At 42.2% G+C, this 12,231-nt stretch overlaps 1 protein-coding gene across 1 annotated transcript in view; it reads right to left on the reverse strand.

Moving 5' to 3' along the window:
• Nucleotides 1–12,231, reverse strand: part of bub1 (BUB1 mitotic checkpoint serine/threonine kinase) — a 53,744-nt gene that overhangs the window by 25,032 nt on the left and 16,481 nt on the right. The window contains exons 8-9 of the mRNA XM_069887678.1: nt 5,255–5,454; nt 4,388–4,500 (exon numbers count right to left, since the gene is read on the reverse strand). Of these exons, the coding sequence (XP_069743779.1) occupies nt 4,388–4,500; nt 5,255–5,454 (313 nt within the window). The remainder of the gene's footprint in view (nt 1–4,387; nt 4,501–5,254; nt 5,455–12,231) is intronic.

Here is a 12,231-nt window from a genome sequence, read left to right on the forward strand (position 1 = left end):
GCCAACGGATTGTGAGGCCCTGTATAGAACAGGGGGTTCCAGTCACAAAAAAATCCCATAAAAATACTTTGATAGAGTGCTTAAATCACAATGTCAGGCTACGGAACAGGTGCTGGCGAATGGGGAAGTGCTGAGACCAAGGCTTGTTGTGATTTTATGACTAAAAAGTGACATGGATAGCGCAACACTGCTACAATGCCAGTGATCGAAACTGGGGCATAAATCCCAAGCTGTCTGTAAGGTGTTTGTGCATTCTCCCTGTGTCTGCATTGGTTTTCCCCTGGGGGCTTCAGCCTTCAAAACGTACTGGGGGTTGTAGGTCAATTAGGCATCATGGGGTCATCAATTGGAAGGGCTGTATGTATAAAATTTAAATTTAAAAAAAATTTAAGCTTGCAAGTAGCTTAAATATTTCTAATATTCATAAGCATTCAAGTTTAGTAAATTATTGAATAAACTAACAAATTTAATTTATTTTTAATTAAAATTAAACAAATAGAATTAAGAACATTTAAATTAAAGTAATTAATTAGTTGGAACTACATGCATGAAAGTCTTTTCCCCAAAAACGAATGAAAGCAGTGCCAGGTCTAAACAACTGCAGATTTAGCAGGCAGACATCTCAAGGTAATTCCTAGGAAAATGGAGGAGGTTGGCATCCTACCACCAGATCTTGTACAAAATTCCTGAACTTCTTGTCAGTATTAACATGACTTGTGAAATTGGAACTTCAGATTAATGTTATCTAACAGTTAAGGGCATCCATTCGTTGGCAGATCCAATCGGAAGAATATAAAGCAATTTTCATCTTTCATTGCAGTGCTCTCTGTATTAGCGTTAAGGACTGTATTGGAAAGGGTTGCGGCTGTCACGCGACACCACTACCCCCGACCTAGACGGAGGACACACCAGCTGCCAATCAAGGATTGGTTTCTGCCCCCACCCATTAGTGCGCACCTTACTGTTGGCACCATGTAAATGACCTGGACTGCACTCTCCAGCCTGTCTGTACTTGGCTTTGGGCCAATGGCTGTTGTAATTGGATTAATACTTCTGGCACCAAGCCATTTTTTTCCTGTAAATGATCTGGGCTAGACCCTCCAGCACTATAAAGGTGTCATGTGCTCTTTGTTCTCTCTCTTTGCCAGCTTGGGACCACCCTGCTTCACTCCAGGTCAAAAAATGTGGAAGGGGGCTGGAGAAACTGTTGATAAGATGTGCACTGTTAAAAGGGTTAGGAGTGTTTAATTAGTGTCCCTTGTAGCATAGATCCGTGCCTGCTCTGTCAAGGGGTGGTGGGGCTTTGTAGTGATCTTTCCTTGATCACTGCATGTACCATTGTATATGTGTGTATTTTGTTCTGTTACGAGCCCAGAGGACCTCAAAAACCCAGCAGCAATAGAAATTCACCAAGTCAAATAGTTACTTAAACAAAAGTAGTTTTTAAATTTTCTTTAAACATAAAAATAACCCCATTCTAATTCCAAGCGCATGTATATGTGTAAAAGTTCAGAAAAGTTCTTTGATTCACAGTTCAATCTCACTTTTCACTTCTCTCAATTCACTGGTATCAGGCAATTCTTATACTGTGCACAGAATTTAACATTTATGAATTATCACCAAGGTCTGGTGCTTAAAGATAATTGGTTAGCGCTCAGGAAGGTTCCTGCTGGTTTCAGAGAAAGATTTGTTGCTTGTTGGACACACACAAATCAATTCCCTCCGATCCACCACTTCAGTGACTTGCCGAAGAAACTTGCCCCATCAGGGTTTTCCAAATGATAATCTCTTCTGCAAATCACCACAGAGCTCCTTTTGTTTCCTTTACTTCAGATGAAACATTCTGGCCAGCCATTTCCTCTTGTATTGACCACAAGAGTTTTCAACAGGCTGAACTCATAACTCACTGCTCATCTTCAAAATGGGGTTTCAACAAGCTTCCAGCTTGCCATGACTTCTCTCTCTCTCTCTCTCTGTGTGAGAGAAAGCCTGTTTGGTCTCCCCTCTCTCTTTACTTGCAAAACCACATGACCTACTTAGAACAACAAACTGCAACCAGACAGATTGTGGCACCGGACCCAAACTTCTGAGTCCGTTCATCTGTTGCTTTCAAAACAATAATCCATTACTCCACAGCATGTCCAATAAACATCTACTTGTGAAGTCCTTATAGTCATTTTTCAAAGTTTCTGCAAAGGCACTTGGAGCCTGGACTGTGTGGCTTGAGCAAAGCTCTGGCATTTTAAATGAAATCTGTTTTAAGTGTGTTAAGTGGGCTACACTACCCCCACAATCTATCTCCTTCAAAAACAGATCTATATACAACACAAAATATAATATAATCCATCACAGTTCCCACACTATTTTCCCAGGTTTGTTATTAATTGTCCGCTATTTCTTTCCCACGGCTGCTGTAAAGTGTGTGTGAGTGAGAGTGAGAGGCTGTGAGTGAGAGCGAATGTGGCATCAGTTACCATTTTCACACACTTGCTTTCTATAAATAAAATACTTCCCCATCAAAAGTGTGATCAGAGTCCTTGCCTTTCTGACCTACCAAACCTATTTCCTCACTCATAACAAGGACACTGCAGAAATATTTTTGTCATAACAGCGAGATTGTTATCTGACATGTTAAAATGACAAATGTCAAAATCTTGCATTTCCTCCACAAGGAGAAAGGTGTATCCTATTTATTGAAGGAATAAGTACAATACAAAATAAAAATTTGTGGGGAGGGGGGGGCAGGCACAGAGGAAACTAGAGGCACGAGTGTGGAAATCATTAAAAGAGCCAGGATGAACTGAAGTAGTTCACAAGGCATACACATTTCAAGGCTTTTATCGAGACACAAAACAAGTGTAATTCAGCTGAATGTTTTCAAAACACCGAGCTGGCTGACCAAGACTATTGTGTTTTACTCTGGTCGCAACATCACAGGATGAATGTGGACGTCAGAGAAGGTCCTGCAAATGTCCATAAGAATGCAGAACTGCAGTTAGAAGCATAGATTAGAGAGACTGGGACGGTTTTCCTCAAAAGGCGGCTGGGGGAAAATTTCATTGAACTTTGCAAAATGAAGAAAGGTTTTGACAAAGTGGATAGTCATTGGCTGTTTCTACTGGTGGAGGGATGTAGGAGCAGGTCAAGGTATAAAATAAAGAAAAAGTGTGATGCAAGGATAAAATACTTCTGCAGTTTGTAGTTGGAATCTGACATCAAGCGCCTGTGGCTACAGTGGAGCCAGGTTCTACAGCAAGCTTCTAGTGGTATGGATAAATTGGAGAATCATAAGAGACCAAGAAACAGGCCTTCAACCCTCCGTATTCTCCTTCTACAATTTATTTAAGCACCTGTCTAAATGCCTCTTAAAATATTCTTTGTATCTGATTCCATCACCTCCTCCAGCAGAGCTATCGAAATATCAACCACACTGTCCAAGAAATTTAAAAAAAAAAATTGGAAGACTGCAGAGAGAGGGCAAGTGGAACTAATTATCTGGTCTAGTGCAGAGACAGCTGACATGATGGACCTAATGGCCTCATTCCAAGCTGTAACCATTGTATGACTCAATGCAAATTCAACTCTCAGAAATTCCTTGAATTGTCTACAAGATTACAGGAAACAAAACGGAGACTAACTAATTTGGGTGAAACACGAAGGTCCAATTGAAGTAATAACATAAAAGTGCGAGAGGAACTTAGTAGGTCTAAACATAAAATGTGGGTAAAATTTTAAAACTTTTAAAATTCTTTGAGTATGCATTTGTAAAATTGTAATCGGTGGAACAAGTGCTAAAAGGTGGGATAATGTTGAGAATATTTTTCATTCAGCCTCGTGGGCTAATGGCCTCATTCTGGTGTCACACATTTATGATCACAAAATCAGAATCCAGCCTATGTTAACCCGCTTTTCTTTCAGAGAGGAATGAAAATAAATAAATGCTGACCAAATTTCACCACTTCTGAGCAGTTAAAACTAGGCAAATAATCACAGAAGCAGTAAAATAATTTCTTTCCTTCATAGAATATGAATTACATCAATTGAATAGATAGTGACATTTTTTTTAAAAAAAGTATTGCTGGACTAGTAGCACATCTTTGAGTACCTTTAGAGAAAATAAAGGAAAGAGACCTGAATTTTGTGTTCATGACAACAAGTGGAACGTTAAATCTTAAATTGAGTGGAAATGTAAAGGATTTTGAAACACTGATTCAGGAACTCCTACTTTATTACATTATGAAAGCAGCTTTCAATTGGACAAGCCTAAAATTCAAGATTTGGGCTGAAGTATTTCTTGTAGGCTGCTTTGTTTTGACTATATGTGCAACACATTCAAGCTTCAAAAATCTTGGATAGGAGTTATTACCTACAACATAGATGCACTCACCTGTAGCATTTCCTGCTCTTCTCCCTGAATTAACTTCAGCTGCATTCTCAACTCTTCAAGTTTCTGCTCCAGTAATCTGATCTCTTCACATTTGGTGCTCCTGAGTATCTCCTCTTCAGTTCAAAATAAAGCAAAGGTCATCAATTGAACATTTACAAAGGCAAGCAAATATACAATTAAAAAAGATTTACAGCTGAACAGTATAACAAAGCAATTACCTCAGTTTTTAAGAAACAAAAACAAGGATGAAATTACCTTTCTTATTTTGTTCATAAACTTAAGTAGAAAAAGTTGACAGATTGACTCATTTGAGAACCTGATGTTTTATTCTCATAAAAGTTACATCAATTATAGATAGGAAGCCAGTGAGCATTAATTTAAAATAGCCATCGTCCAGATCTTTAAAGCACAACATCTATCAAAAAACAACTGTTAATTTTGCAGTCTATCCAATAAGAATCATAAGGAAAAACAGAAATGGTCTCCTCTGAAGGAGGCCTCTGCAAAATGGCCACTTGTTTATACACCCGAACAGAATTCATTACCCAGAAATTTGAGATAAAAAGAAATCAAACTTGCTCTTTCAAAGTAAGTGTGAAAAATAGGAAGTAAATGAAACTTATTTAACTTGCATTTCCTGACACATGCACAGATGACACCACTTCATTTATAGAAAAATAAGCACGCGGTCCATTTTTTTTGGAGCACAACCCTCTTTATTACAAGGAATTCACCTGTGCAGCCCAAAAGCCATCCCAACAGGAAGGTGATCAAAATCTAGAGATCGTTTTCGGGGGAGACCATGGGCCTTAAACAGAGCAAAAGAAATGGCTGCAAGTTAGAATGAAAAACAAACAAGCTACATACTCCATTCCTCCTGTTCTTTTTGTTGTTTTTGTGCCATGTACTTCTGAGCTCTTATTTCTTCAAAGCACATCTCTTTATCTCCAAAAAAGAGGGCGCCTTTATGGTACATGACAACTTGCTGCACTTCATGATGGGCTGCCAGCATTTTACAGTTGGTTTGCTGCACAGACTCGGGTGCGATTGAATTTTTAGGTGTAGATCTGAAAGAGAAAATAAAAATCATGCCACATGCAGAATAAAATATCTGAAAAGATCACAATGCAGTGGACTGGAATTCATGTGTAGATTAGACGGCCAACCCCTCCTCTTGGCTCCGCCCCTGTCGGGTCCCGATATAAACCCGGTTTTCCCACTTCACCTCAGAATTACCCAAAGACAATAGGTTAAGAAATAATATTGAAATATTCGAACAAGTATAGGAGCCTTACATTAAATACAATAGCGAAAACCTACCGGGGACAAACATTATCTAAGTTGATGGAAGGAGAAGGAAAGAAAAGAATGGACTCAGTAGAATTTCTGGTGTATTTTTGTTGAATGACAACATTGTCTGACTGGCTTAATGCAACCTAGATTGTATACCTAAAATGGATGAGAGGGGGGGGTGGGGGGGTGGCTTGGGAGGAGGGGGGGGGGGTGAGAAAAAGTCACTGTATATGTGTGAAAAAGAAATAGTGTATATCATGGCTAATGTGATTTATGGTGTGAAAAATAAAAAATTTTAAAAAAAATTACCCAAAGACCTCTGTAAATACTGGCCATTAGTTGTAAGTTAATAAAAGTGTGTTTGAGCTCCTCACAAGTCTCCAAGTACTATCTATCACATTACAATTTTATTAACCTGCTTTGAAGACAGGATGGAAGCTTTTCTAAGCCTGGCATGGTCCAGGTTAACCCTCTGTCCCCAGAGGCTCCGGAAGAATTGGAGTGCTTTCAGTCCTACATTGCGGCCACCCAAGAAGTCTTCCACTCTGACATCCTCCAGAGATTGGTTCTCCTCTCTCAAGTTGGCCCCAAGGGATACGCAGTCATCAGGGACTACATGACATATGAGACAGCCATCGAGGGTCTGAAGGCCCACTACATGAGGCCCCAGAATGACGTGGTGGCGAGACACCAACTCTCACAATGTCGGCAATGACCGGGTGAATTGCTGGATGACTACATCCTGGAACTATGGGCACTGATGAGGAAGTGCCATTATGAAGCAGTCTCAGCCTGGATGAGAGAAAAGGAGCAAGTCCGGGACACGCTCATGGCTGGAGTCAGTTCAAGGTACTTGAGGCAGTAACTCCTAGAACAGGGCAAGAAGGTCCTTACTAGTACGCTCGACCTGACGAAATCCCTCAAACGGGGCCAAATGGGAGTGGACCATCATGCCAACAACAATGGCGCCTTTTCAGAAAACCAGGCCTGCAGCTCAAAACAGCTGCCCCAGGTACTAACTACAGTGGCCACATGCGACCGGGAGTGCAACTTCTGTGGGCAGGCCAAACACCCCCAAACCAGATGCCCCGCAAAAGACACCGTGTGTTCTAGATATGGTAAGGGGGACACTGGACGAAAGTCTGCCAGGCAAAGGGGAACCCCCCGGAAGGCTACTGCGTACGCAGCCAAGCCCAGAGGAGCGGGCCCCAGCCTCTCCATGCTGTGCCTCATGGTGGGAGCCGCTACCGGAAGAGAAGCAGCAGCGGGAACGACGGCCAGTATCGCTACCGGAAGAGAAACAACGACGTGAACAGCAGCCATCTTGCCGCTCCTCGTGATCAATGTCACTGTACCGGCCTGCAGATCAAAGCGACGGCATCAGGGAGAGCAAAGTAGCATCCGGAGTGCTGGCATTCTTCATCCTCGACCAAGTGATACCCCATCAGCTGAGCAACTCGACAATGGAAGTGAGGGTTAAATGGAGAGCCGACGGGTGGCTTAATAGACACTGGCTCAATGGAGAGCTTTATAAACTTTACGACTGCTGAGCGATACAAATAAATTTTCATTTATTTAGCGTGGCAGTCATACTCAGCGACTATTCAAAACACTTATCTGTAAAGGGGGGTGGATTCTTCAAGTTTCGACTGTATGTTTTAAAAGGTTTGTGTGCATCTGTGTTGCTGGGCTTGGAATTCCTGTGACACCTTAAAAGTGTGACCCTGGAATACTCAGGCCCACTTCCTCCAATCACGGTGCAGAATGGAGGGTCCCAAAAGCCGGACGTCACATGCAGTCTCTCCACAGTGAATATCAAACCCCCCTCCCCTGTTCCAGAACCTAATACTTGACAGTAAGCCGATAGCTACAAAGAGCAGGCGATGGTGTAGGGGACTGGGAATTTATTAGAGATGAAATGTAGCTGCAGCTTAAAGAGAAAAATCACTGAACCGTAGCTCTGGTCACGACCCTTAACCAGGCAGGCAGGCCGGTAGCTTTCTTATCCCTCACGCTTCAAAGCCATGAGCTCCGGAACCCATCTGTAGAGAAGGAGGCTCAAGCCATTGTGGAGGCCATCAGGCACTGGAAGCACTACCTTGCTGGCAGGAAATTCGTACTGCTCACGGATCAGCGATCTGTAGCATTCATGTTCAATCATATGAATAGGGGTAAAATAAAGAACATCAAGATTGCAAGATGGAGGACTGAACTCTCCACCTATAATTATGAGATCGTGTACAAGCCAGGTAGTCTTAGTGAGTCTCCTGAGGACGCTGAACTGCTGCATCCACCAGCCAGCTGCGGTCACTCCATGATGAGCTCTGCCAACGCAAGCAACCTGCCCTTCTCTGTCGAAGGCATCAGGGAGATGACCAGGCCATGCCTGGTCTGCACTGAGTACAAACCTCACTTCTGCCCCGAAAAAGCGGACCTGATAAAGGCTATGCGCCCCTTTTGAATGACTCGAGTCGATTTCAAGGCGCCCTTACCCTTCAACAGAAAAGTGTACTTTCTCAACGTTATATCGATGAGTACTCGCGCTTTCTGTTTGGTATCTCCTGTCCTGACACCACCACCACCAGTCATTAGAGTTCTGCACTCCATTTTCACCATGTTCGGCTATCCCAGCTATATTCATAGCTACTGGGGCTTATCATTTATGTGCAAAGAGCTACACCAGTACCTGCTCACAAGAGGCATTGCCTCAAGCAGGATGACTAGCTACAATCCCCGAGGAATGGACAAGTTGAAAAGAGGAATGCAATGGTTTGGAAGGCTGCAAGATTAGTCCTGCGGTCTAGAGGCTCAGACTCGTACTGGCAAGAGGTCCTGCCCACCGCGCTCCACTCTACAAGATCATTTCTTTGTACAGCGACCAATGCCACTCCTCATAACCTAATGTTTGCATTCCTGAGGAAATCCACGTCAGGAATCACTCCACCCACGTAGCTAATGATCCCAGGGCCAGTCCTGCTGAGAAAGCACATGAAGAGAAGCAAAACAGACTCTGAAGTCCTGATGCCCTCAATAGGCTAAGAACCTCCAAAATCTCCGTGCAGGGTTCCGGGCGACACGATCCCAATGGAGCCACCGTCGGACCCTGGACCAACGAGCCCCCCCTTTGAGCCCAGGTACCCAGGAACCACAAGAGGCCCAGGAAGTTCTGGAAGAGCAAAGTTCTCCAGTATTAAAACGCTCAACTAGAATAACCAGGCCCTCAGAGAGGCTCAACTTGTAAATATTCCTTGTTGAACATGGTCTCTGTTTTCCCCTGCAGGTTTTTTTCTGAAGGGGTGAATGTATGAAGTGGAATTCACTTATGTGTGTGTGTAGATTAGACAGATGACCCCTCCTCTCGGCTTCACCCCTGTTGGTCCCGATATAAACGTAGTTTTTCCCGTCTTATCCCGGATTTACCTGAAGACCTCTGTAAATACTGTCCATTAGTTGTAAGTTAATAAAAGCGTGTTTGCGCTCCTCACAAGTCTCCGAGTACTATCGATCATGTTACACACATCAGATGAACAAAAGTTAGCTGTTAAAGTAAAATGTGCTGGTATACCCAAATAAGAATCATTCCACCTCCTTAGCATTCATTCTGTTCATTTTCGGTGTGAATAGATGGAAGAATTTGTGAACTGTCTACAATTTTCTGTGCCGAGGGTAGGAGAAAGCTGATCACAAAAATCACCATAACATTTTCTTACCACATTTTTTTTTAATATAAAGATATAAACCTATTTTTATGATTTCCAGTCATATTTTAAGTCTACTAGTATATTGCCCACAAAGCAAGTTGATTTGGTCAGTCCTTCCATGCCTGGACATGCCCTCAGTGCAGGTCCTATGCAAATATTGTCTGAGGCCTGGGCAAATTTGGAAGGAATTTAAAGATGTTGTTGAGAATTTTCTTGGCAACTATAGATTAAACACACTAAATTCAATGAAAGTTCATTTGTTTTTCCAACTTTCTAAGTGATATGGCAAATCTGAAATCATCTTTGTGTTCAGCTTGAAGTTGTCCCAATGCTTTTTTAGGAAGCAAACTTTCTGACAATTTTTTTTTTGTCCAGTGTTATCCATCCGGCCTTCCTCCCAAGATCTTCATCTACACAGAAGCTGCTTGCTAACTTTATTCACTACACTGACGTCAAGAAATTGGTATGAACAATTGATACAGCAAGACTTTGAGAGCAATACATTCCTTATATAGTTCTGAGGACTTGCAACCAGAACTAACTGTATATTTACCAAGCCAAGCTCTTACAAAATAGATACAACACACTTAATGTGGAAAGTTGCAAGCCAATCATCCCAGGATCAGATATTGCTGCACAAGTTCCTTAGCACCAGACAAACCAATACCTCAGCTGCTTCATCACAAAGTTAGAAATGGGATCCACAAATCAAGTGCAAAGATGTTTTAAAAGGAATAGATTGTGAGGTAAGAGTGCGAATGGGGTGGGGGGGTGGATGGAAGTACCTTACTGGTCAGGGATAGAAAGGGAGGACACTGAGGTGGCAAGTGTTCTACTGAGTCAGTGTGGGTGGAAGTCAGAAATCTGAAGGGAGCAATCACTGTATTGGAGGTAGTCTATAGGCCCACAAATAGCCTTTGGGACACTGAGGAACAGTCAAGTAGACTTACTTTGGAATGGTGCAGAAATTACAGGGTTTTTGTAAAGAGAAACTTCAACTTCCCTAATATTGACTGGTACATCCTGACTGCAAGAGGGATAGAAGAGGCTGAATTTGTCAGGTGTGTCCAACAAGAAATCCCGACCCAATATGTGGATCAGCCACAGAGGCCCTACTGGATCTAGTACTGGGTAATGAACCTGGTCAACTGATAGTCCTCTCGGTGGGGAGCATTTCGGTAATAGTGACTACGTCTCCCTGAGCTTGAGCATAGCTATGGCCAAGGATAAAAGCAGACAAAATGGGAAAGTGTTAATTAAGGAAGGGCTAATTACAATGAGATGAGGCAGGAATGAGGGAGAGTAAACCGAGAATAGATATTCATGGGAGAGAGCACAGAAGTAACGTGGAGGATGTGTCGGGGCCACTTACGCAGGGTTCAGGATAGGTTTGTCACACTGAGATAGGGAAAAGGTGGTTGGAAAAGGGAACCATAGTTGACAAAACAGGTGAGGCAGCTAGTTAAGAAGAAAAAAATCATACATTGGATTTATGAAGCAGGAAACAGGAAGGGCTCATGAGAATTATATGGTAGCTAAGAAGAAATTAAGAAAGGATTTAGGAGATTTTTGAAGGGGGCATGAGAAAGCCCCAAGGCAGTGGATTTTAACCTTTTTCTTTCCACTCACACACCATTTTAAGTAATCCCTGTACCATAGGTGCTTTGTGATTAGCAAGGGAGTGCTTAAGGTGGGATATGAATGGAAAGAAAAAGTTTGAAAACCACTGTTTTAATTGTACCTCATTGTCTTGTTATGTGTACAGTTTCATAACTCCAAAGGAAATGGGCCAATTACAATTTTTCTCAAGCAAAATATTTCAATAACAATTGGGTCTAGACCAGTGGTTCTCCACTGATGAAGAACAGAAGGATGACAAGAGTGAAGGTAGAGCCACAAGAATAAAGGAGGCAAAATGTGCCAGCAGGCAGAGTTGGTTGGGGAAGTCTTAAATTAATATTTTGGTTCAGTTTTCACTAGAGATAAGGACCTTGATCCAGATGAGGTTAGAATAGAAAACTTGTGTGTGGGACTATGCTGAGATTAAGAAAGAGGAAGTGTTGGATCTTCTTTAAAACATTAAGACTGATAACTTCCTAGGGCCAGATGCAATATGCCCCAGGTTGCTGTGGGCAGGGAAGAGACAGCTGGGAGATTGGCTTTGATCTTTGCATCCTCCTTGGGCACAAGTGAGGTACAGGAGTACTGGAGAATATAGTCCTCTTGTTTAAAAAAGGTAATAGGGAATATCCTGGTGAGTCTCAAGTCAGTGGTGTGTAAACTATTGGAGAGGATTCTTAAGGAGAGGATCTATAAGCATTTGGAGAAGTAGTTTTCTCAGAGATCGTCAAAACGGCTTTGTGAAGGAAAGTTCATGCCCCATGAGCCAAATTGAGTTTTTTGAGGATAAAATAAATTGATGAATGTAGGGCAGGAGATGTGGTCTATATTGATTTTAGTAAGGCATTTGACAAGGTCCCCCATAAGAGACTAATTCAAAAAGTCATGAGGCATGGGATCCTTGCTTTGGCTTTGTGGATTAAAAATTGGTTTGCCTGTAGAAAGCAGAATTTAGTAGTGTAAAGTATTCTGCCTAGAGGTCAGTGAGTCGTGGAATTCTGCAGGGATCTGATCTGGGACCCCGTGCTCTCTACGATTTTTATAAATGACCTAGATAATTAAATGGTAGGATGGATCAATAAGTCTGCAGATGATACAAAGGTTGGAGGAGTTATGGATACTGTTAAAGGTTGTCATAGGTTACAAAAGGATACAGACAGGGTGCAGAGTTCAGCAAAAAGGTGGCAGATGGATTTGAATCTAGACAAGGGTGAGGTGAGCCCTTCCTAC

This window comes from Narcine bancroftii, chromosome 6, assembly GCF_036971445.1.
Source record: "Narcine bancroftii isolate sNarBan1 chromosome 6, sNarBan1.hap1, whole genome shotgun sequence".
Lineage (NCBI taxonomy): Eukaryota > Metazoa > Chordata > Chondrichthyes > Torpediniformes > Narcinidae > Narcine > Narcine bancroftii.